At 38.4% G+C, this 27268-nt stretch overlaps 1 protein-coding gene across 1 annotated transcript; it reads right to left on the bottom strand.

Moving 5' to 3' along the window:
* Positions 1 to 2878: 2878 nt before the first annotated feature.
* On the bottom strand, positions 2879 to 26834 carry LOC145786499 (Golgi apparatus protein 1-like). Its single transcript, XM_082598164.1, has 27 exons — positions 26707 to 26834; positions 24497 to 24740; positions 22987 to 23123; positions 22187 to 22216; positions 21346 to 21432; positions 20220 to 20356; positions 18514 to 18601; positions 17530 to 17730; positions 16780 to 16902; positions 16001 to 16136; positions 15279 to 15490; positions 14908 to 15029; positions 14270 to 14371; positions 13603 to 13807; positions 12993 to 13145; positions 12272 to 12427; positions 11464 to 11571; positions 9491 to 9585; positions 8739 to 8853; positions 8248 to 8412; positions 7635 to 7786; positions 6623 to 6833; positions 6073 to 6174; positions 5593 to 5694; positions 5151 to 5271; positions 4451 to 4557; positions 2879 to 4079 (listed from the first exon to the last, which is right to left on the bottom strand). The coding sequence occupies exons 1-27, from the start codon at positions 26821 to 26823 to the stop codon at positions 3915 to 3917; spliced, it is 3693 nt and encodes a 1230-aa protein (XP_082454290.1). The 5' UTR covers positions 26824 to 26834; the 3' UTR covers positions 2879 to 3914.
* Between the last annotated feature and the right edge of the window lie 434 nt (positions 26835 to 27268).

Consider the following 27268-nt stretch of genomic DNA (forward strand, 5'->3'; position numbering starts at 1 on the left):
TTCTGGTTGTAGCGTCGTTGGTGGTACGCGTGCACTGTATGAAACTGCTAAATGATACATAAATAGAAAAAGTTTGGGAACCACTGCTTTAGAGGCTTAGTGATAAGTTTTAGTTTGAAATTGAATTTACGTTTTGAATGTTTTTTTCTTTTACGGCCAGAAAAGATTTCAGAAAATTATTTACTGCCAGAACTATGTGTTTTCAATGCCACCGGTCGGTTTAATAAGATAGGATTGAGTGCGTGAAACAATTCTGAAAGTTGCAGAAAATTAAGGCTACATGTCATTTACAGATTGTGGGAGGAGAGGCACGTGACTAGTTTACAGTTTGTAATTTCCAATGGAAAAAATTCAAAAACACCATGCTCATTTTTTGTAGAATCAATGTAACAACTTGCAAATCTAGTGATGCCTTAGTTTGATGTTTCTGACACAAAAATTCAAAGCTAATTTTTGACAAACTTGTTCATGTTCAGTCTTGATGTGATAATTTCTTTGCTATGGATGTCCATTCTGTAAACACTCAAAATCTCACTGGCCTACATTGATCAAACGAAAGCTCACTGTGGGTGTTGAGAGTGGGGTGTTGATTAATATGACCAATACCCATGTTTAAAGTGATTCTGCCGAAATAGACGTAACAGAGCAGCTGTAGCACTTTTCTCTCCATCCCTTCCTAACATCGATCTAACGCAAACCTACGCAGATGTAACTGATTGGAACATTTATTGTAGATTCGATACACAGCAAGAGCTTCACGTTTTGTGTTTATCCAACGTTCGACAATGGCAAATCAATGAAAAACACAAGACATTTTAACGTTGTTTGCGCTTGCAAGTAACGCACTCCAAACAGAAGTCATCTTTGCGAACAAACTCCGTCTTTAATATTGAAATAACTCGGCAGATACTTAACTGTGAGGCGCTATCCCAGACAGCAAATCATCCGTTTTTTACATTGATTTAACGTCTGCAGTCGTTGAATAGGTTGGTTTGCTGTCTGGCATGGCTGGAACAGGTCACAGGTCGTATGTTACATAACACGGGTTTCTTTTCTACAGTTACGTAAGTTCAACGTTATTTGACCTGTACAGAACGCAAATGAGTGAACAGTACATCATAAAGCCAAAGCATAGAAACGCAAATCAGCGAAAGCATCCTAACGCCAGGTGCGGGTGATGCGTCTGGAGTGAGCGTCTTTTACATTGTTTGTGCGAAGACGTCGGAAGTTAGAAAAGCAATGTCTCCATGTTGTTGAATCTCATTTCTTGCGATGCAAACTGCACAATTTAGTGACACACTGTGGACAATTGTATGTCCAGCAACTTCCCAAACAGCAAAGCAACCGCTGTTTACATTGATCCAATGTCTGCAGACGTTGAATCAATGTAAGGAAGATTGATTTGCTGTCTGGGTTGGCAACAGGCTGATGATGCAAAAATGACAAGTTTCTACAAAACTAACGATACAAACAACCTTAGCCCCGGCCAGCAAATCAATCACTTCTTACATTGATTCAACGTCTGCAGATGTTGAGTTCATGTAAAAAGAACTGGTTTGCTAACTGAGACAATATTGGCACAGCAATGGAGACCAAACCTAGTTTTTCATACAAAATTCAAAAAACTTACAAAATCTCGGACACTCAACTTCTACTGCAACAATGAAGTTATCTTTTCCCAAAAACTGCTTAGTAAAAAAATAAGCTACCACAGTTAAAGAATATATTCTTACATCAACACAACGTTATACAATATGGAACCAACGTTGCAATATCGCAATGCCACATGACACAACTTTTCCGCAAAAGCAAGTTACTTTTTACATCGCTTTAACGTCGGCAACGTTGAAACAACATAAAACAGGACAACCCAGTAAACACGAGTTGTCAATTCTGCAGCAATGTCTGGCGAATGATATAAACGTTTCAACTTATCCTGGGAACTTCATTCAGTGAAGAATCCTCAACAGGCAAAGACGACTGGAACAGAACCATTGGTACTCAAAAGCAAATAATTCTAACTTCCCAGACAGCAAATCAACCATTTTTTCGTCTACAAAACTACGTCTACAGACGTTGAATCAATGTAAAAACCAATCGATTTGCTGTCTGGTTATTAGGAATGAGCTTTCTGCCATGATGGCTGATGCAGGACTAAACAAATCACTTTGTAAACGTCAACTAACCTTCTAGTGGTGCTGACGTCGAAGAAACTTCTAAGTAACGTAAATCAACGTAAAACTAAATAAATCTTGATAAAAAAAAATATTCCATTCGATCGTGGCTGATTCCCATCGTTAATTCTCGGTACATCATCCGCCCATCAATACACGAAAAACACGAGATATATAGGAAAGCGAAGCAATATATACACAGCAAGCAACACGCACACTTATGACACATAGATGCACACAGCTGAGTCAACCGAGTAGTTGGCCCACTTGTGTGTGGGAGGAACCCATTCCGCTATAAACATTTCACAGCTTTCACATCGCATTGGTTGCAACTAAACGTTAAAGTGATGAAAAATAATGATTTTGATAACACGAACGAATCAATGATAGAAGGTGAGCAAGATTGCAAACGCGGATTCTTGGAATGAAACAAATCCAGGAGTAGGCTTTTAAACAATGCTCTTCACAAATAAACTGCACACACTTACGTGCAGTCTAAGGGAACGTTCAAATATTATGTAACGCTTTTTTCCGAATTTTTGACCCCCCCTCCCCCATGTAACGTCAACGTAACGTTTTTTTCAATCCCCCTCCCCCATGTAACGCTTTTTCACTACGAATTCAGCACAAAAAACTACCATTCCGTACTGGAAAGCGTTACGTAACGTTTTGCTTGAACCCCCTCCCCCCCGATGTGACGCTAACGTAACGCTTTGCATAAACCCCCCTCCCCCTCGAAGGGGTTACGTAATATTTGAACGTTCCCTAAAACTGTTGTCGTTTTAACAAGTGTTGTCTCTAACTGACATAAGAATATAGCTTGGTCATATTTCCCACTGATTCCATTCAAGCAAACAACGGCCGAGGGAAGCTTGGCTACACATTGATGCGACGTATTGTGTAAACTAAACAAGGCAGTTTGGAAATTAAGTTGGAGACGAGTGTGTTTAGAAAAGTGAGTGGCGGCGTGGGAGAAAGGATTGGACAATGGAGTCCTGGGAGGGTACAGGGGGGGTGAGGTTAATGGTTGAACCGCTGCTTCTATATGTACACTGCTCTTCATAGAAGCTGCAAGAAACCATTGTGATGTCATACAGTTAATAATCACTTGCAGCAGGAATCGAAGCTATGCCCCTGGCCCCTCCCGTGGAAGTTAATAAGCAAGCCTCTGCAAAAGTGGAGTAACTAATATCCATGCATATGACCCAGTGCTCGGGCACGGACAGGCAGCGAAGATTTGCAGACACGAGAAAAAAAACTGACTTATATTTTCGAAATTATATTTCATTTTGTTTTAGCAAAACAAAGTGATGAGTTCGTTCAAGATTTTACTTACACACTGGTGCACACTGCAGCCAATTTAGTCAAAAATATTTGTAACAGCGTTTCAGTGACACGTAAATGTTAATAAACTACGTAATTCACATTGATAGCGGGGGCAAACGCCAGGTCCCTTTCTACTGAAGAAGGGACTGATGAATGACGACGAATATCACATTGGACTGATACAACAAACGTGTGAGCGAGAAACATATTGGGTTTTCATTGTGTGGGTTACAAGTGCGCAAAATATCTTAACTAGGAAAACAAGGTTCCGAAACAAACGTTGAAGCAAATGGTTCCAAAATATAGAAAGACTTGTGTGATGACATGCAAATGATTGGCATAACATCCACATCGCCTGTAGCACAGGGTTGATTCGTTGTGTGCATAATGGTAGAAATTGAAAAGTTGATTGGATCACCTCGTTTTTCTATCCTTGGTGACTCTCTTAGTCAGCCTCCCACACACCGTGCCAAGCACGAGCACGAAGACAATGATCATTGTCAGCATCGATAGGAGGTACGTCGAGTGCTCGGACTCGATCACTATATTCGACAAGTCGCCAATATCTTGGACATTTTTCTGTAAAATTAATTTGCATTCAGAGTTACATCCCGCAGGGTGGTTATTTGAACAGGAAAACACGCCCTTGACACGCCCACCGCTCCCTCAGTGATCGCGGGTTCGATACCACCCGGGTCGTGTTACGAACTTTATAAACAGAGCCCTACATTACAAAACACCGAAAGCAATAAGTGATTAAAAAGTATTAAGTGCCAGAATGATAACCACGTACAAGGAAGTACTGAATGCATGGCAGCATATTGGAATGTTTTGATTACTTCACGTTACAAGCACTGATAGTGTTTTGATGAAAAATATATTGATTTTACGTTACAAGAAGTTAAACATAGGTGTGATCGATCAAGTTTGTCAGCTCCTACAAGTCTCACCTTAATCGCGTTCTTCCACATTTTTGTACGGAGCTGCAGTTCTTCCGCGCAATCGCTGGACAAAGCAGACGTATCTCTCCTCGCCACATCCACCAGGCATGTGATCACTGAAGAGGAGGAATAATAAGTTGATGAGAAAAAACAACTTAGCAGACGTTCCATGGAACGAATGAAAAGCGGCAGCCACCTGGTCATCATCATTTCTTTGGTACAGAACAAAGCCGAACTCTTTTCCACAACACACAAGATAGTTTCGTTTTATGTAACTTTCATCAACGAAACGAAAATGTATGAAACCTTGTTTTGAATATTTTTTATACAATGTGAAAAATTTCGGGAAAAGCTCAAAAAAATTTGAAAAGCTTTAAAAAGTTCAGAATAATCGCTTTGTTTGCATTTCAGAGGCTGAAGAAAATAAATAACGATCCGAACCTAAACACGATTATGCGACGCCAATCATGTCCGATTCATTTGACGCTGCTATTGATGACCGGACGATTGTGAACGAAGGTGAGTCCAAATGTTGATAATTCCTTCATATCGGTAGCGAATGATTAACTGTCAAGTCTGTGCATTGCTACTAAAGAGGTGATTCGATCCAGTGTCGCGGGATCGTGACAGACACTTGGGTATTTAGTTTGTCATCAAGTAGTGACCAATGCCAAAGATTAAATGTCTCTAACGTCACCAAGCGACTTACATCTTCCATGACCTTCTGACACGAGGTGGCAGTACTTAGTGAGATCATTGGAGCAGGCTTCGTGTAGAGCTGGGTCGGCCATGATGTCACTTTGCCCTTCAGCCAGCAACCGAGCGACTTCCTGCGGTATGGATCACGGGTTCACTAAACTATCTCAACAACCAGTTTAACAAAAGATGAAGTTTAACCAAGCAGTGAGAGGTGCTGCTATTGTGCAAAATTCTTTTCAACTTAGTCTATTGCAGCAGCATCTACAAAACATTGCGTGTGACGTCAGTTAAAAGTTTTAAATCTCAAATAAAATACTTCAGCGACAAAAGCTCGTTGGCAAAGTCCTGAGAAGAACTTGTACAAGATTTGAACATTTCGCATGCCCATACGGCAATGCATCGTTTGCCAATATCAGACATTGTGGTTGACATGAATAATGTCTTTCACTTACCACCATGCATTCAGGATCGGAGGATAAAACCTCGTCGAAGTATTTGTTCTTTAGGCATTCCACCACGTTCTGATTGCCTTTGGGGGGGCAATGTTTTTGTATCTTGAAGTAAAAGAAAAGTTGAAAATCTAATTCACACATTCTGGAAATTCTTCACACTCATATTGACACAGCCGAGTTTGACGTCGGTACTAGAACGTTTGTACGTCAACGTAATCTGACGTTAATACGTGGACGTTACATTATTAATCGGCGCTCAAACGTCAAACAAACCGATGCTCGAATAACGTTGAAATTTCCTTTGACGCGTTCAATGACATAAACAAACTGGCCAAAAGCGACTTTCAAACCTGAAAGGGAAGCGCATTTAAGCTTAAGTTCAAATGCTGTACAAGATCGTAATCACTACCTTTAACCACCCACATTGTCCTTTCATTGTAAATCACACAACAAACATGAACTGTTCGCTTTTCAACTCACTGATTTGTAACAGTGCAGGGTCAGCTGAGGGTCCAACGCGTAGTTCTGTTCTTGTTCGACCATAACAAATTCAACATGGCGATAACACACCATGGAAAGAGCCTGCACAATATCAATATCAATTACAAGTTTGCTAATGAAACGCAACAGTGCGAATACAACTACATCAATATGAACGAGAATCTACTATTGTGAAGGAAAATTAATTGAAACAATGCAATCGATCCCTCCGCCTCTTTATAAGCCCAACTCTGAAAGTGTCGCATACTTGTAAGCGAGATGAGCTTGGAAGCACGGACGGAGAAGCAGACGGCGGTTGAGATCGTGACTAGGATTGTTTGTCCTCTGTGGACTTCAATTGAAGAGCATTTCAATTCACACTTGTTCAACTTTTTGGAAAACAAACCAAAACTAAAATGTTCTAGGACAAAATAAGAGCCGCAGACTCGCGTTGCGCCCACACACAATATGTGCCCAACGCTATTCCGCTCGCTCTGGAAGACAATCAATCTACATTCTATTTGAACGCTGATGACGTCAGTGAACTTACATCCTTCTTCGATTTGGAAATGAATCTTTTCTTGAGACATTTATAGACGATTCCCTCCGGGTCCTCTCCATCAGCGTGCGCCTTCTTCGCCTTCTCCATGGCATCACTACACAACCTCTTGATGTCGTCACCACAACTACTCATCAAGTCGGGGTTGAGAGAAATGTCTGAGAACATCTCCTTTTCGCGCTCTATCACCACCAGCCGGCAACTAAAATAGAAAAGTGTTCAGGCTCAGAATCCATAACCTCTGGGTGGTTTTCGAGTGAAATGTAGCAGTAGCAAACAAAAACAAAGCATTGAAAGGTCATCACAGTACTATGGAACTATAATCATTCGGTAACAATAGGGATTGTGTTGTAAAACTATTGATTCTCTCTTCTGATTGGTTGTGTTTAATTGATTTTGCGTGCTCTGTGCACAGCCGACGTGTTGGCTTCAGGCGTGATTCGCGAAGCTCTTGTTCACATTTCTCTTTGTCCACTTTTCAGTTGTGTTGTGAGGGTTGTGTAAAGTTTACGTGCTAACTTTATGTTTAGCTATGTTTTATGAAGCCTTTGTTATGGTAATCTTATTAAGTAACTAAAATACGTCAGATTGTACGTGATTACACATTTCTATCATAACGAATGTAAATACTTTACTCATTGAGTTCCAGCCTTTTTATAGTTTCAAGAAAGTATCATCAAGTCTGTGAACCCTACACGACTAAAAGTAAGTCTGGGTGGAAACTTTGCAAAATTAAAATATACAAATTTGTCGTCACTTTATTCTAAAATCCATTATTCATTATTGGGGGTTTAGGGCCCGTAAAACTTCCAAGGCCCCACTTGTTTTATTCTATATAGGACAGGACAAAATTAAAACTATAAAATAAGTTTATGCATCTGCTCAGGAGCATCGTCTTGGGATGGCAGGACATGAAGAGGTAGACTGATGGGTTCAACATCCGCCATCAAAATACAACAAACAGATATCAACCTATTCATTTGTGTGGTTGCGATCAACAAACCTCTTGATTAAGTCTTTTTTCTTCTTTATCAAGCACTCCACCACCAGCTGAGTATCCCCGTTAGCGAGCGTGTCCCTGCAATGCTCCTTGATGTCGCTCTTGCAGCTCCTCATCAACTGGAAGTCCAGGTTTGGATTGTCTGCTTCCTCCTCCTGGAGGATAAATGGACATTTTAAGCTCTTTTGATGACGATGAATGGAACATAGATCAAACGTTTATTACCGATCAGTTCAACCGTATACCTGATGGAAACGACTTTAATAAAACTACAAACCAGTTACAAGATCAAATTTTATAGTTTCACCCAAACACTGCCGGTCATACCGGTACCATTCTATACCCAGACAGCAAATCGGTCGCTTTTTACATTGATTCAATGTCTATAGACATTGAAGCGACTGATTTGTTGTCTAGATAAGTACTACATACCATTTTTGCCTGTGCTACTGAATATTACTCTATTCTGGATTATTGAGCATTGTGGGCATGTGGGTAAATTATATAAGCCTCAAACAAAATTCATAAAAGTTAATAAGCGACTTTTCGGCATTTCAGTATCCAACCACCAGACGTTAAACAACGTTATAGTGACATGAAAAGTTGTTAAACCGACCTCGAATGCAAACAAGGCCTTGTAACACTGAGGGTTCAATTTGCGCTTGTGCTTTCTAAGGCATTCGATAACTTGTGCCCTTCCACTTTTGATGTGTGCGCAAAGTCGCTGCTGGTCAGCGGAACAATGTTGCTTCAGTTCCGGGTTCAACTCGATATTCTTGTGCTGGAACAAACATAACACTTCAAACATCAAAGAATATTAAACCAACCAACATTAGTGACTGAATAAATTTATAACCTTTAGAAAGAGCCACATCAAAGCCTTGCAACTAGTTCTGATCAAGCAACGTTATTTCTTGGTTTGATTTGTGGAAAAGTTTGAGGCATTTATTTGGCATTTCACAGTTTCAAATAAACTGTTTGCAAATATTTACTAATTTCTTTCTATCACTTACTATTACGTAAACAAAAGCATGCAAAGCAACGATAGACTTATTTTGTAAAATAAACAAGAATGTTAGCTGAAAGTTTGAGAGCTCATCTCATTACCATTTCCAGGTTCTCAACAGTGAGTTGATCCACGCATTGCGCTGACAAGACGGAGTCGGTCCCACCGATGATTGAGTTACGAATCATCAAGCTCAAGCACTTCACCACGTCCGCTCTACAGAAGAAGCACATGATCATGATGTGATGGAAAACAAATTCTATGCAATTCCACTAAGGGGCCACTTAAGCACCAAATGTACAAATGTTGGTCATGGGAGCTGAACCGACGGATTCAACTACAGACAAAGCATTTCAATGAGAGTTTATACAGTAAATTAGCTACCTATAAAGTCTAGAGAATGAAGTAGTTTAAAGACAACAACACTTCAATAATAGGCGAAAACATCACTTTGGCAATCTTGGTAGCCTAGTTCAAACCTTCTACAAGTGGATGGCGTCCAGGATTAAGCTTGCAAGAATTTTTTCAATTCAAAAAAGTTATTTTCTCTGATAATATTCCCATTAACAATCCAAACTTTGCAAGAGCAAGTTTTGTAAATTGACGCAATGAGCAAGCCTTCTTCCTTTCGTTTTTTGTGTAACACGAGTTTCATGGAGGCTCTAATTTCGGTGTTAGCAACCGTTTCTTTCTTTACAAATCTTAATGCGATTGGTAAAAAATTGAACTAAAATGACAAACTGCAGCACAAAGTATTGCGATATATCCTTTTGTACTTTTTGACACCCCCTCAAACCAGAACAGTCACAGCGGTAATGTCAGTTACTGGTAAGATACCACACTAGTCGATTACTTCGTCTTGATATCATCAGCGGTGCAATGTTTCTTGACGTCTTTCTTGCACGCCTTCAAGAACTTGTAGCTGAAAGTGTAGTCCTTCATTTCGATCTGGAACGAATAAATTGGTTCGGTCAGAAAACTCAGGACTGATCTAATTGATTGGATGTTGTCAGCGAGGGACAATAATTTGAACGTTGAAAACACGTAACGAAGTGTTAGCATTTTATTGCTTCACATGAATATACGGTTGGAACTGTCTATGCGTCATTAATATTTCATTGAGTGATAGCCATTCATGTTAAAGTGATTTCGCTTTTCAAACCTGGCAATCACGATATTGTGATAGCTTGTACACTACAGACACACAAAGCACTGATTGATGTTTACTATTTGATGACAAACATAACTATAACGAAACACAAAATGCAGACGATTATTCAGCGTGTGGCCTCACACAAAAGCTGATGGATACAAAAGCTCTTACACGAGCACAGCAACAAACCAGACCTGACCATTGACCAACACAACTAATTGTTCAGGACATGGGGTTAATTCAAGTCTTTGCTTTCCACTAAGATGGACCAGCAAGCTACCAGAAGCAATTAGCTTGCAATATGTAGTTGCGTGCTTAAACCATGAACGCATGCAAGCTGCGCACAATTACACTGCGCAACAAATTTCCAATTTCAAAAAAATTCAAGAACTAATAACGTTGCACTTTGTAAAGTCTGGGGCGCTGATTCCGAATATGGATTTGTTTTTTTCCGATCAGGTCAGGATTATTACAAAAAATCTTTTCAATTTTTCCAATATTGTGCTTAAAAATCCATGGCTATAATCAACAAACTTCCAAACCAAACCACTGAAATCGCTTGGTTATCTTTGCACACCGGCATGTGTTGCTACAAAGAAAAGCGTTGAATGGTTTTCACTGAAAACTGTGGATGTGGTACATGTAAAACTTCTCTGGTACGCAGTAGCGGATTCAAGAAGGGGTGGCGGCAGTTGGTCACGTGTCCCTCCAAAAAAACAGAGAAAAACATGTATGTTTCTTAGTTTCTGTAAAACACTTTTTCGCTCATTGCGCTCACTCAGTTTCATTTATCTAAACAGTGGGATAGGAATCGCGTATTTTTAGCACTAGATACTGCAGTTTATAAAAATGTGCATTTCTGTGCCCCTCAAAACAGTGGTATATCTTAAGGGCGATCGTCCCCCTTAAAACACAGATACGTAAATATATTCATGATGTATTCGCAAAGTCGGATTAATGTGTAGTACCTACACATCATTGTTTTTGTTGAACTACTCCCTCCTCTCTAAAACCACTTGCTGAATCCACCCCAACCTCAAAAACTGAGAAAAATGTGTATTTTGTACTAAAATTGTTATATTCATTTGCTTTGTTCAATTCGCTTAAAATTGTTACGAACTATTGAAAATCAAGTGCCCCCACAAATCAAGTGCCCCACAAATTTCTTTCCTAGATCCGCTACTTCCATGGTGCGAGTGGTATGGGTTGTAAACATACAAAGCAAACATGAAGTGAATATAGATTATAACACACTGTTACTACTACAGGCAAGCATGATTGGCAAGACTCTCCGTTAAGCACAATAACTTGGACTTCAAATGTTACATGATAGTGCCTGCAATAAACAAATGCACACATCTTTGAAAAACTTTGAAACCAAAATCAAAAAAAAAATGTAGGGTGATGCAGAAAAACAGAATTCATATTCGTGCTCAGCGCTCCGGAAATATCCAGACACATTTCGTTGTTTTGTTTTTTTTTTTAATTTGAGTTGCACAGTGTTATCACTGCATGGTCTTGCATGACAAGTCTCAACCATGCGCGTCTTCAGGGAAAAAAAGACGCGATACCACAAAGCAAGAGGCTTGCTGGTTTTGCTAGTAACGTTGTGTCACTAAATAATAACACATAAGTCACATAAGTGGGCACTGGGCACCAATGAGGCTACACACCAGCTGGAAGTGAGTCACTCCGGCGGCACAAGCTGCGCTCTCCATCTCCTCCTTGTGGCTGATCAGGCACTCCATGATCTTCCCCTCATCATCCTGGTCAAGTAGGTCCTGCGTGGAGGAATCGTCAATAAGATAAACTGTTGGGGTGAAGAAATGTTTGAAAGAATCATCAACCAAGCTTTTTGGAAAAGCAGCAAATTCTCGATTGTGAAAGAATTGCAATGATTCAGAAGTACACGATTTGCAACATAAATCCCATGAAGAGATTGATGTTGAAGTTATATAGTAATAACTCCAGCAATGGAATATCACACCGGTGCAACACGTGCCTTACGGTTCATGTTACGTGACGTTGCGCGGTTTGGAAAAGGTGTTAAATCCATAAATGTGCCAGACTGGGAAAGATAATGACTTTAGGAATTCCAACACAAGTGCAAAAATTTGGACTATTTTTGTATGATAACAATGGCACAAAAGTAACCCACAATCACAAGAAATATACACAAAGACTGTATTTATCACTCACTACTCAAAATATCAACTTATACTGGCGATTCCGACTGCTTTCAAACGTAGAAGATCGGCCTCCGGTCAAATTTAAACCTCGACGTTAGCATGGCATGTAGATTGTAGGTCGCCATGACTGAAGATGGACAGCTTACGTCAGGTGGAAAAATAAATGAAGGGATACTCTATGAAGAGAGAACAACTGCCCTTTAAACCTCATCTAACCTGGTCAATATGACGATCCAGGAGATGATGGTCGAGGCCGCTACGGACACTACACGACAACACAACAATGACTTACAGAGCAATACTTCTGCAACATAGGCTCGCACTCTCTTATAAGGATCGAGTCAAAGTCTTCGGCGTTTTGGCTTTCCATCTGTGTGAGCTTCTTGATCTCGTCGCGGCATTTGCCAGGTTGCAAGTTGTCAAAGTTATCTTGCAAACAACTGAATTCCTGCAATAAGAAGTGACGCATGATTTCCCCAAAACTCATTGACATAAAATCAAACATTTTCAGTTTATGGACCATAAAGCAACCCAGGCACCGATCATACACTGAATTAGTTGAAAACCAAGTTTTCCATCGGCGGCTGTGTTAGAAATACGCCTCTTGAAAAACCTTCAGCATCATACAAACATAGACTCTGCCATGTTATGGGGATACGTCACTTCAAACCCGTTCGGTTTATATTCGTTGCATCGTACATTTTATACTTTGGAACATCTTCAAACAACATCACATCTAAAACATTTCATTTGAATGAAACTTGCTTAACGGGTGACGTGTTTGCAACATATCAACGTCAGGCGACGGTGAAACTCCATTAAAAGTCTTGGTGGCTTGGGATGATCTACTGGTGTGTTGGAACATCGTGAGACCCAGTCAGCCGACGAGCAAACTTGCAATAAAGTTAAACTTGCAGGTTGCCAACCACAATCGTTCCTTGACGCATTCATCTCAAAACGGAATATGACGCACACACTGGCATAGCTACCAAGCAAGCCTTGCGCATACATACCGTCCCCTTTTCATGGACTTGATCAGAGCAGTGCTGGCCGAGTTCTTGGCGACAGTTCTTCTCCAGGTCAGGGTTGAGGTTGACATCGAGAGCCCGCTGCTTGATGATGCGGTGGACTTCCTTCTCGCAACCATCCGAGAGCCCGCCATCGACCTAATGGTCGCAATTTAACAATCAGTCCCAACCACTCGCATTGACAGGTGAAGGTAATAACGGTATGCACTGACTTAGGTCTTAAAGCAATTATCGACGCATTCAACAAACAATTTCGAATTATAAAACTAAAACTGTGGGTAAGCAAAACGTGCAACATTGGCACGTAAAAGAAGGAAATGTTTCGATGATGAAGCAGGTTCTTCTAGAAACTAGTAGGTTCCTATCCAACCCACGACTTCAGGGCGATTCGGCAAACATGAAGCATACATGCAACATGATACAGAACAATTACTTTTCATAAGTGGTTGTAAAACATTCGAAAAGTTTATAGGGTCTCAAACAAGATTTACTTTTAGCAGCAGCTTTACATTTCAAGCCATTGTTGGGTTAACCACATGCACTAATGACGCAAGCACGCCGCAGGTTGAAGAGAATTGCCAATTGTACCACTAACCATAGCCCGCTCCTCATCATCTAACGAGGAATGCATGTGCCGGTACAGGCAGGACATGACCATACTGAAAGGAACTGGTTCAATCTCATTGTCATTATCTTCATTGTCGGCCCCCTCACCGCCGCCCATTGCCCCTTGTGCGAGGGGGGCATTGCAAAACTTGACGGTGTCGTCTTTGCACTGTTCCCGGAAATTTGGGTCGACGCTGAAAATATCAAGTTTTTGTTTGACCGATCACTCCACTGCATGATGCAGAGTTGGCAAACGATCTTCAGTCACATGATGCAAACCCTAGCTATGTAAGCTGAGAAGCCTGTTATTGGCAAGGCTTAGAAAGTAACCCAAAACTGCAGGTTGCTAAACAAAACTGAAAAACAACAGGTTGAACGGATGTTTATGTTAGGGTACCGATCACTCGGCCAAAGTAAAAGTCTCGTTAGTGTAAACTTCTAATATTAAGCTTCAGGAGGAAATCCAGTTAAAAAGGATCATTCTAAAAAATTGTTCATTCAGATTGGCATTTAACTTCCCTGAGGAGCAATTTGATAACTTCAAGTCACATGTTTTCAGTAACGTTAAAATTGTCTCCAAAATAATGACCAATATTTCAAAATAACCCAATTATCAATTAGTTTATAAATTCAAAATTCAGCACAAAATCACTCACAGAAAATCTCGACTAACGAAATACTGAAGCTCCAAAAGCCGATCTTTGCATTTTTTATTCATTTGCTTGGTATGTATATTATCCATAAGACAAGATAAAACCCTGAACACAATAAACAAACGTTATACAGTTATAGTGAATACATTTGCGAATATATGAAGCAAATTTTTACAAAAGCGGTAAGTTCTTGGTTGACTGTGTCCGCTTCAAGTGCCCAGTGACTTGCATGTGGCCTATTAACTTTTTATAAACGCTTTTTAAAGTTTTGCATATTTTATTAATGCAAGTTTTGCAATATCTTCTTCAGCTTACGCTGCAACACAGACACAAAAACAGGGTTTCAACAACTTTTTGATGTCACGGTGCATACTGCATAGTGACGTCTATATCAATAATCATTGTTATTACTCTTGAGTATTTTTCCACACAATCTTTGCGGTATGAATTTGGGTTAATAACGGAACCTAATCAGTTTCGAATATGGAGCTACAAGGACGATATCTGCATCATACGGCACCAAAATTGTCTGCACCACATAATGCTACACATGAACATAATGCTACACATCAAAGTTAAAAGTTGCACAGAAATGTGAAAGAAAAGGTGAAATGATGACAAATGTAATTACTCCCTCTTACATTGGATCGCCGCTCTGCAGATCACTGCATTTGGCTTGGATGACACCTTCACAAGACCTGGTCAATACTGCGTCCATCCTATAATCCTGTGCGACTTCTGTTTCTTTTATTAAGTCCATCAGCTGAAACATAACGCTTTTTCAGCAATACATTAAGATTTTGAGACATGCCATCAATTTTTTACATTGTTAATCAAATTTGCGCCAAACGTTAAGCCACCATGTACTACTATCGCACTCTACAAGCCGATAAGGTTGGTCGCCTGCAAATATCACGGTATTGTTGATAGCAAAGTCAACATTTCATTTCACCAAAAAAATTATTATCCATTTTTTGTCTGACAATAACACAATAAAATATGGGCTACTGACCGCGTCCTGACACTTGCTATCGAGGCCGTCCTCCTTCTGCGCCAAGGCTAGGAGACAATGGAGTGTCTTCCCTTCCTTTTCCAACCCGCCATGGCAGCTCGTCTTGATCGCTTTAGCACATCCGTGGACAATCTCGGGGGATAGCTCGAAGTCCTCCATGATCATCCTCCGAAATTCAACCAACTCATCATCACAGGCTGCAGATATTGGGACTGCCACAGAAGATTGAACAGGGTTTTAAATTCTATTTCACTTGAAAAATAGACAGCGAAAAGTAGCAAAAGAAAACTAATGCCTGTGAATATAAACAACTTATTATGAACTCAAACTTGCTTCCAATTGTGGAATTACAAAATATTTGTTACACCAGTAGAAATTTTCTTCAAAACCTCTGCATTAATTTGAAGAACTAAGCGGACAAATCGAAGCGGCATCATGGCATCTCCGCCATTTCTTTTCGGTTCAAGCCAACCCAAGAGAAAGTAGCTTACCTTTATTAAACTTACGAAGTTCATCAGCACAAGCAATCAAATGCATGAACATTATATCAGTCTGGTGGCAAGTATTGTAAAATGTCAGTTGTTGCGATTATGATAGCTTATTACTCATAAAGATACTCTTACAATCCAAACATCTTTAAACACAAATGTATCCCATTATCCGTCAAGGCACAAAACAAACACACTCTGCCAGACACTAGTGAAGCTGGAAAGCAAACGCACCTCCATTTAAGTTTTGATTTTCCAAGCACAGCATGATGGAAGCCAAGGTCATGTGGTCCTCATCTACCTTTCCTTTTTTCGCACATTGATTTTTCTCGATTTCAACCTTGCAGTGATGGGCCAAGCCGAAACTCGCCTGTGACCATGGAAACATGGCCGTTAGGGGCTTAACCATCCGCTTAAACTGTCTACATTGATTTGAAGTTTAGTTTATGAAACAGGAACACTTCAATAATAATAAAATCATAATGCTTTTTAGACAAGCATTTTTAATACTAGTATTATGATTTGTCGTTTGGAAAAAAAGTTTCTTGGTTGGAGTGCACTCGCAGCTTCGAAAACGTTGATTTTCCTAAAACGTTTGAATATCCTGGCTCTAAATGCGTGGGACCAGATGCGCATGCTTGCTGTCAGCTCAGTCAGAGCAGGCTCATTGTGCTGGCATCTACACTACGTGGCGCCAGTGAAAGCATGACGTGGATAATAATTTAACCAAGGATGGTTCAAAGATGTTGTACATGCTTGCTGAACAATGGACACTGTGTCTCAATTATTAGTCTTTTTTAAATTGATACAACGCATGCAGACGTTGAATCATGTGAAAAGGACCAACTTTGCTTACTAGGATATCTCGTCAGGTTGTATATGCCTCCAGCAGCGAGGCTGGTTTTATAAAAACTTCCGCATAAATTGTCTACGTAAGCTGCAGCGCGCATAAAACGGAAATAACCGCTTCCTGTCTAACGACTCAAGGAAAACAACGAGAACCACCGCTTTACCTTATAATCTTCGGCTACAAGTTTCTGGCGTGAAGTCAAGGCATCCCGGCAGTCATGAGTCATCTTCTTGTCAAACTTGTGTTCAAACAAGCACTTGTAGACCATCCCTTGCCCGGACACAACCTGCAGTGGTAGTGGCATTGTTTTGATGGTAAACTCGCACAATAGAAATTATGAAAAAAACGACAAGTTTCGTTTCAGCCAATACGCGTTCGCTTCAACTGCTTTGTCTAGAGATATTGCAACTTGTGTTGATAGTTCAACATAATCTAAAACACCGATTGGAATGATTGACAACAAATGAAGAGCTCAGGTGCATAACGATCAAACTCCATTATTTGAGATTTTTAGATTTTACCATCCCCGTAGTATCGAAAGTTTTATGTAGCAACCTTTTTTGCGGCAAAACGATCAATATCTCTCAAAATAAAGCTTTAAAATAACAGGGTTCAGCCACAAAACGAGCAATCTCAAACTTTCATTTTCAGTTTACTCGATAAGTTGGTTTTGCTAGTTTGATTGTTTTGCACCTGGACTCTTCAAACTCAAACATGAAAATTTTTAAAAAATTAAATCAATTTTACAGCAAAAGATAAGTTGGCAAAGAAACCAAGTCATAAGGAGTCACACGTGGACGGCGGTCACAATGATCGCTTCAGTAAACAATGGCTGTGATGCAAATAAATCAAGAGAAGCAAATAGTGCTGCAAAGCACAGGTAATTCAACACAGAGACAATACACAAACTTACATCAGGGCACAAGGTCTCACGATCGCCCTTGCACTTGAAGTAGAGATGCCTGTCTAGGTGATAATCATCGGCTGACAGTTCAGCCAATCGGGAGATCTGCTTGCGGCACTTCGGGGCTAATGGGTTTTCTTTCGGACTATCTTCATTTTCGAACGCTGTCTCCAAGCAATCGATAATGTCGCTTTGTGAATGGATCATTTCCTAAAACATAACAGGCACTTCAGCAAGTCAATCCATCTATATGATTTCTTCACTTTGAACTTCTCGTCGACGATAATTATTATTGAATAATAATTATTATTCAATAATTTACATACGAAAGATCTAACATTACCCATCACCCTTCATAAAAGCGGTGGCATTCCAGGAATAAAAGCTTCACGCTGTGCTGTAAAACGTGCAGTATTTAGTGGTTTGTAGGTAGAGTACTCAAAAATAACGGAACAATTTTCTAGTGACCAATGAGCACCTCATTTTGTGTTGTTTTCCAATTAGTTGCGAGTTTGCCGAAGCTAAACCGACAAACTATTGCCTAGTAAAGCTGTGTCGCGTGGTTTGTTCAACCGTGAAGCTTAAACGCCCCGGTACAGCCGCTAGTGAAATAACCAACAAAATCAGATAGATTTCTACGCACACTAGGCTAGACAAACCATGACCTGCAAACCCACGCCGTTCTATGTCAGGTCAACGCCACTCCATTTTAAGTAAGTATATCAAATTTTTCAAGCACAAGACGCAGGGTTTGTACCAAATGTTCACTCACAAAGTCGAGGTGGCGACTTTGTACACGGATAATTTCAACGTTGTGAACTGTACATATCAACAGACCTGAAGTAGGAGGCGAATTACTCAGATAAATATGGTTAAGACAGCTGGGTGTTGTTCAAACCATAAAAACCGTCAATTTTTTTGCAATAAACTATCCAACAGAAAGTACTGAACACAAAAGAAAAGAAAGATTTTAATGAAACAAGCTGAGCAAACCTCATCCGGCTCCAGAGTATCTCCTATTTTTCCACACTTCAGTCTCTGAATGTCGGCTCTGCACTCATCCACAAAGTTACATATCAACCTGCAAAAGCACTTGATTTAGATTTTAGTGATACAGCAGCAGATGAGAAGTGGAACGGTTTCATTGAACTACGAAACATACCCGGTTGAAATACGCAAAACAATATGCCTGTACATCAAGTCTGTAAGAACAAACTCATTGCATGTTTTGCCATTTTCAAATTAATGAAACTACAGTTAATCAGATCTTATCGATAAAACTGCACGTTTCCATTTCAAATTAAATGGACAACATGAGATTTTGGTGTGACGTAAAATTCTCCACGCCATCAGCATAGCTAGAGAAAACACGTCACACAATATTGACAACCCAGTATCGGAGTACTACAGCGTTTGTGCATGCTGCCAGTTGCAAATTAAACTGACAAGCCGCTTCACGATCTCACGTCTAGCGACCTATTAATAGCAGTTTCTATTTACAATTTGAAAGAGCGAGAAATTATTTTATTGCAAAAACTCTCATCGCGCAAAATAGTTGAGTGTGGAAATAACCATAAACCTCTGCCATGATGAATCGGCGGCAAGACTGCACAGTTTCTTTAAGCTTTGTATGTAGCTTGACCATATGTTACAGCGGAATGAAGATACAGCGGTATCGCAGCGCGGAAAAATATGGATTCTTAAAAAAATAACTTTTTTTTCGTCTATAAAAATCCTTGGCCTGAGTGTGACATATAAGTGGAGTGAAGCAGTCTATGAGTGATATCTTCACAAGACATAAATGTTTGCAGGTCAAAGATGAATCATAGACACAACCGGAAGAAGTAAACTCATTAATGCTGCACAAATCGTAAACAAAAAAGGCCAGCTTTGAGCAACTAGCCGTCGCAACCATCGTTGAGAGGATGCTTACAATCAAGAAGTGTTTGTTTTCCTTCAAGCGAGGTTTATTTTCTATGAACCATCAACCACAACATGGAAAATACCAACACACCAATAAATACCTTGAAAGGTTTAATAAAACGTGCATCACTATAAAAATACTACGCTAGCCAGAGAACAAAGTTCATACTTGAGTGCTAAAAGAAAAACACATATTCGCATACAATCACAATGCATGCACAAATCACTACGATTCCTAAAGCACCAGCTAGCGATAAACGCCTCAAATTATTGGCCAATCCACAAAGAACACATATCACTGTTGATTGTTCACTATTTATCGACATTTCGTGACGACAAAGCCTGTGGGGAAATTATTTTAATTATGGTACGCTTGGATAGCAATAACGTAATAACGAAATTTCAATGGGTTTTTTATGGATGCATTTCTTCCCCTATTTCTTGGGGCTTGCAGCGCATGCCAAAGTCAATTTTTGTTGTTCCAATAAATGAAAAAAGGTAATTTGCATATTTACGTCATACACAAATCCCAGTTCCTAGTATTGCAACACAATTTACATTTCAATGATAGCTTGATCCCCAATGGCACGTTTTTGCTTGGAAATATATCAAAAATTTATGTCCAATGAAACGCATTTGTACAGATTTGGATTTACAACAACCGCGCAATGCAGTGACAAGGTTACAATATTAAACTACTTATGTTGGAAGTGAAAAATAATTACGAACGACACTAACAAAACAACATTGGCATACAAACGTATCTTCTCGCTTACCTGTAATCACTGAATATTATTGTCTGGATCTTGGTCAGAAAGTTTTTGCACCCTGGTGCGGTGATGGAAGCTTTGTTGTCCAACAGACATGGGATGAGCTTTCCATCTGTGTCTTTATAGTTCGCACAATCTGGCAACTGCACAGATGATAAATCATTTCAACAAAATGTAATTGTGGATTACACAATATTATGGTAGAGGGCTGCCACGACGGTTTCGACTTTTCAACAAGTCTTGCTGCTTAGGACTTACAGCATAACCAGGCAACAAATCAGCCATTTTTTACATTGATTTTAACGTCTGCAACGTTCAATAAACGTAAAAAAGTAACTGACTTGCTGGTTAGAAAACAACAGCAGGGAGCCGCTGCCTTGCGCCTGCTTGCAACAATTCAAGTCTCAACAAAGCAACATGTGAAGTATAGCACCGACTAATCACCATCTTGCTCAAGTGCCTCAATAGAATATAAAAGTAGTGCCCATACAAGGAAATCAAATGAATTAAACTACGAACCCGCACTAAGTATACACTTACACAACACATTGACATTTGACAAGATGCCATAAGTGTGCTATATCGGCAAAGGTATTGTTTATGTTTTTTCGTCGTGTAGGTCGCATACATTTTGAAGCATACGCCAAACACACTGCAGTGTTCTTTGCAGCCAATCTTCCATGTTGTCTGCCAAGCTACATCAATTGATTTATTGAGTTTCTAGAAGTATTGCTATGGTTGCAACGCCGAAAGAAATTCCTTTGTCTCTAAAGTTAATGTACTGACTTGTAGTAAACAGTGATTAATTAAACACAATTTTACAGGAAAGGGAAATTGTGTAAAAAGCAACTTTGGATTTCTAAAAACAAAGTAGTCAACTTGTATTAAAAAGATCAAAACAAATCATTAGGCCTACTTATTAATAAACTAAAACATTGTTTGTATATTTGCAGGTTTGCAAAGATAGTATTCTTGAATGCAATGATTCAAAATAAACAATTGCAACAGTCCTTCAAAGTGTTCACTCAGCTAGCCAACAATTGCAGCTGGCAGGCGAATACAGCAGCAATTGTTACAACTGTATGAAGTATGACAACATGTACGAAAAACAGAATTACAAGCAAGGACCTACCACTTTAAGCGGCTGCCTGCAGACTTCCCGAGCGATGATGTGAAACTTTGGATCTTTAGTTGTGTTGAGCTTGAAATTCCAGATATACTAAAAGAAACAAAACATGCGTTAGTACACAGAACTATATCTTAGTGAAGCTTTCACAGGTAAAATATGTTATGTCAGTAAAATAAAGTTAACCAGAACGTGACACTTCTTGCATAAAATTACATCACATTTAACTATATTTATTCAAAAAGATTTTTGTTCTGAAATTGCCATTGTAAGACTCCACAAAACACCTCATAAACTCTGCACCCAAGGTATATATGCTTGTTCTACGTGCAACACACGATAACCACGACAAAAAGACTAATTTTTTTTTAATTTGATGTTCATAGAATAATACAATAACAGTCTTTACTCTTGGAAATGCTTTGCTTCAAAAAATAGAGATAGAATTTAATTTTGCCAAAACAATAAGACTACTTGCTGCCTTAAAACATCGATAACTTCCAAGGGAAGACATTTCCCATCTGTGGAACAGCGACCAATTAAAGGTTAAAACTTAAAGTAATAAAAACGTCTTGGAAATTCCTTCCACTCGTCCATGCTGGCCTTACATGCAAAGGTTTTCGTTTTCATATTTTTGCGGTTTGGTATGAACGTGATAATTGGTAGCAGGATTGCTGTTAAAAGCCAATAGGGCAAAATTATACTCAAATGCAAGTGCTATCAGTGCATTTTGAATAAAATCACATCGATATTGACAAGCAGATGAATAACTATTATGGTAATGGCATTTACAGAAAAGCACAAATTTTATTGTAAGATATAAAAATGTTATGGCTTTTCTACATACATGATGGCATTCGTCCGAAACTTCATAATTCTGCAACACAAAACGTTAAACGTAAAGCAAGTCTTATTACAATAGACTTCCAATTAGAAGCAAATAGTTTTCTTCATCATAATTATTGTTACATTACAACAAAACCACTATTTCAGTATTTTAATCACATTTTAAAGACTTAAAAAATAAGATTGAAAATTGGACAAACTGGGTAGAAAATTTGCGTTGTGCAATTACTAATTATAATATATCATGAAACAAGCAAAGTGAAAGTAAGATTTTATATATGTAAATTTATCTTTTTAAATTGTACAAGAAAAACACAAAAATGTCTAATTAACAAAACTTTAAAATAGCCATCATTTACGGAAGCCTTGACTGACTTTTCTAATCCACTTTTTGGTTTTATTTTAAAGCTGTTGCAACTGAACTTTATTTCATGAAGTTGTGAAAGAGTGAGTCAACTACAGCGTCCAATCAAGTGTCAAATGACCAAGAAATAACTTTTGTAATTGAATAGGGTGAACAAAATTTGATTTGTAGGCCTAATCAAATCTAAACAAGGCCTACAAGAACATTAACAACAGGACCTAGGAGAGTAAAGCATCAAAAACGGAAGATTTGTTTTTCTAATCGGAAGTGCACGAAAGTTATGGGTGGAGATGGTGATATTAAAAACTCAAGTTACTAAGGAATACAAATAATCTCTCAAAAAAGAACGTTTCAAAACATGAAAGACAGCTGAAAAATAAAATTCAACAAAGCATTAACATACATATGAGGAATACCAGTACACAATGAAAACTTACATCTTGATTATTGGTTAAACAGTACAAAATGTCGAAGTTGTTGTTTGGGTTCTTGCCGCTACATATTTGTTGGACGTCAGAGGAACACTCGGTGCTTTGAGCAATAGACCCAAACGCATTCCTTGAGCGAGTCTTGCCTGAAGGATATAATACATTACCGGTATAGATTATACAAGCATAATAAAGTGCATTACATATATGATAATATTCTGAAAATCATGCTTTGATGAAAAGCATGATTCACTGGATGCAATTAGAATAGACCTGACACCTGATATTCAAACTATAACAATGCAGAAGGAATTTTTAAATATATTGCTAGTGTCTTGACAAAACAGTTATCCTTGTATTTGTGAGCAAACAGTAGTAAACATTAACAACATGTTCACTTTCTTCCAAAGTATAAGTAATACTTATACTTTGCTGCTATTCATACCGCTGTATAAGTACACAGCGGCATGAATCAACAAGACCATGATTTTTATTGCATTCACAAACACACTTTCTTTCCGTTAAGTTTCATCATCCGCACAAAGATCAGCGCTACTTTCACGCACAATCGCACATATACATATTATTATACAATATAGGGCCATTCTTACCAATATTTACATAAACAACAGCACACACTAAGCATTACATTTTGGCATTGCAACGTCATTAAACAAGATTGGAGCTGCTTGCTTTGTCATTAAGTCATTTTGATGTCAAGTCATAATTGTTTCAAAGCATACTTTTTAATGGAAGGTTGGCTGCGACACTATGGAATAATTTAATTGAAAAAAAAAAACATGAAAACGACAGGTTGCATGGTTTAAAAATAACTGCAACAAAATGAAATGCTCTTGGAAAAATCATTTCATCTGATTAGTCTTAAAATATCAAAACAAAAAACATTCAATGACCGGAGTTTGTTAAGACATGCACCAGTGACCTCATCTGCAACTAAAAGGTCCACAAATGGCTCAAAAACTTGATGTTTTTCATGAAACTTCCTAATTACATTATCTCAGCTACAGATTGAAGATATTAGATATGGTGGCAGATGTGAAAAATAATGCCAATCAATTCAACGAGTCAACTGGTATAATGGTGCAATCCTTCTTTATGTAGTTTGTTTAAAGATAAAAAGTCAGATAAATAAGCAAAAAGTTTACGTGAACAATAAATACTAAAAACGCAACATAAATGAAAATTGAAAAAGTTAAGCTAATAGTTAATAAGGAAAATCCTTTTGGCTTATCATGTAAAGTATGGCTAATTGGTTATGGGTATTGGGTAGAGATGTCAAAATAATTTCACAACAAAGCAAACCAATACCGTAACTATCCAACAACAAAGTAATCTTGACTGCACATCAACAAGTTATGAACCAAACAGTATACATATCAATTTAGGGAATTTCAATATCTCTATTCATTTGTGGTTTTACATGCGAGAAATACAGTGCAATCACACATTAAGTTTTAACATTAGAAAAAACTTGTAAATTTCTGCAAAGTATGCTTACCATCTGGGGCAACTTGTTTGATGTGATTTTGGACATGTTGTGCAACATTTTGAACATCTTGTTGAATATTGATATTGTTTTGTGGTAAATTCTGACTGCCGCCTACATTCCCAGCAGCAGGTTGAAGTTTGCTTTGCACATGTGGGTTCACTCCCTGAGCAAGCTGTATGTTTGGTCGAACACGATTACCATCCACATTGATGTTTTTCTGATGTTGAGCATTAACTGCTCCTTGGGGAACTGCCTGCAACAAATAATAACTTTTTTTTCACTTTGACACATTGCGACAACATACGTTAGATAAACCGCGATTAAAAATGTAGCACAACCAATAACAGTGGGTAGCGAACATATACATTATACAATCATCGAGTCAACTGCTCCCATTATTTTGGCCTGCCATTCATTGTCCTTCAGAAATATAATCGCATGTTCTGGAGCTGAGTTGAACCAAAATCCTTTCAAACGTCACTAAGATATCCTTGGACTGAAAAACAAACATTTAAATCAGGGTTGATCTCTAAGTGGTCAAAACTGGTTTTGACCACTAAGCGGTTTAAACCTGGTTTTAACTGGTGAAAACTACGTAGGTTTAAACCGGTCAAAACCCAGAAAAATATTTTTATGTGGTGAATGGTTGGCTACCTGGGCTATGAAAATAATATATTTAGGAAATATAAAAGCAGTCGTGAGTTGTGACCATTTTGATATGCAGGCCTTGAAATAGCTGGCGGCCATGGCCGCCTGAACTTTCATTAATGGCTGCCAATACCGACCTGTCTTTTATCTATACCTTTATTTCATCTATACCGACCTGTCTTTAAAAGATTATATTTATCTTGGATTTTTCTCTTGGTTCAGCGCTGCCAAAAACAAGACATCAAACAGCGTTAAGACTACTACGTTAATTACATGTCGTGCTACGTCTTATGTGCTACGCAACAAGAGGGCAAATGTTGCGCAAATTTTATGGCAAATGTTTTTCATAAAAAAAAATTTGTTGGAATAAAATCTTGTACCTACTTCAGTTGGCTGTGCAAATGGTTCATCGTTCTACCAAGCATTTTTTGGTTCATCAGAAACGTATTTTTAGAATTTGAATTTTCTCAATAATTAAAATAACCAACTGATTGAAATATCAAAAATAAACAGAGAAATTGAATATTTTTTGTTCCAAATCCAGCATTTAGGTTTTTGTTGATCAAAACAAAATAAAGTTGAACATCATTACTAAACATGGAGGGTAATATTTTTAATTCAATTGAAAAGCAATTTGATTCATACACTAAAGGGGCTTTGACTAGTTTTGACCAGTAATAGGTGGTCAAAACTGCCCGGTTTAAACCAGGTTTTAACCGGGCGGTTTAAACCGCCCCGGTTTAAACCAATCAACCTTGATTTAAATCTTTATGGAAAAGCATACTGTTACAATGCTTTCAGCACATATATATATAATAGATTAACGCTTTTTTTTTTTAAAAGAAAAAAATGACGCAGGTACACATTTATTTGCAGCAATAGCAAGCAATCACCTGAACAACATTAAAACAGCAAACTGTAACTGTGTGAAATTAAAAAACAATATTACAGCAAATGTTGATAACATGAAAAATGAGACAAGAAATAATTTTAATGATTCAGGTATAAATGAATGACATATGGTGCATCAGTCATCACCATCACAATCAAGCTCTAACCTACAATACGAACAGATTAGTTGGATTACATCAAATTTTATAAACATGTTTCATGAATGCAGATCCTGTTTTTTCACCAACCAGGTGTAAGCTGTAAATATATTTGACTGCTTGGAAGGGTTTGCAGCCGCCTAAGATGATCACATAAAAGCATAAGAAATACGGGTCTGCTACTATTCGATGAGTCCGATTCGGTGAGTCTGATTCGGTGAGTTCCTAACCTCTAACCCTAACTCCTAACCCCTAACCCTAAAACGGCAATGATAATTAGGCCACGGTACCCGATAATTAAAAAAAAAAAATTGAAAAAATCCCCCGTTAAGGGATCGAACTCACCGAATCGGGCCATTCCGAGAAATACAAGTTTCAAAACTTAAAACCTACATGGCCTAACTGCTATTTCCAGAATACTCATATGAACAAAAAAGTTGTAAAATTGTACAGAATCACCTAAAAGATGTTTATTCTACAATATGTGTCTACATAATGAAATTGAAGGAACAAACCACATACATTAGGTATATTGCCTGCAGGAGGTGGGTGATCCCGCTGATTAGATGGAACTTGAGCATATGAAACACTTGAGGACAAAATTGAAAATAAAAAAAGAAACAATATTTTGATATCCATGTTTAGACAATAAAAATATCTGCAAAGATTGCAATATAAACACGTTATAAAAATACTTAGATTAAAGCAATGCACTTTATGCCATATTGGCAATCTGACAAGAATCCTATTATCACCGTGCATAATGTTTTTTCACTCTACAACAGCAAAGCTATTTTTTGTCAAAACCGTCCAGTCTCAATTTATATCGTCATATTGGACCACAAATGTACACTTGTCTGCAATAATCACTCATAACATCTTAATATCTCAAACTTGTGCAGAAGTTAGATATTCCATTAGGAGGTAGATGGATAAGGCACTCAAAGATTATGTGACTGGTGGTTTTCTTCACACTGATATTTAGTTAGTGAGGCCAATACATAGAGCTCAACCAATATATCGGTCAGCCGATATCAGGAGTAGCCGATATATTGCATCAGCTATTTTTCGCCGATAAACATCG

Source organism: Aplidium turbinatum, chromosome 17 (assembly GCF_918807975.1).
Source record: "Aplidium turbinatum chromosome 17, kaAplTurb1.1, whole genome shotgun sequence".
Lineage (NCBI taxonomy): Eukaryota > Metazoa > Chordata > Ascidiacea > Aplousobranchia > Polyclinidae > Aplidium > Aplidium turbinatum.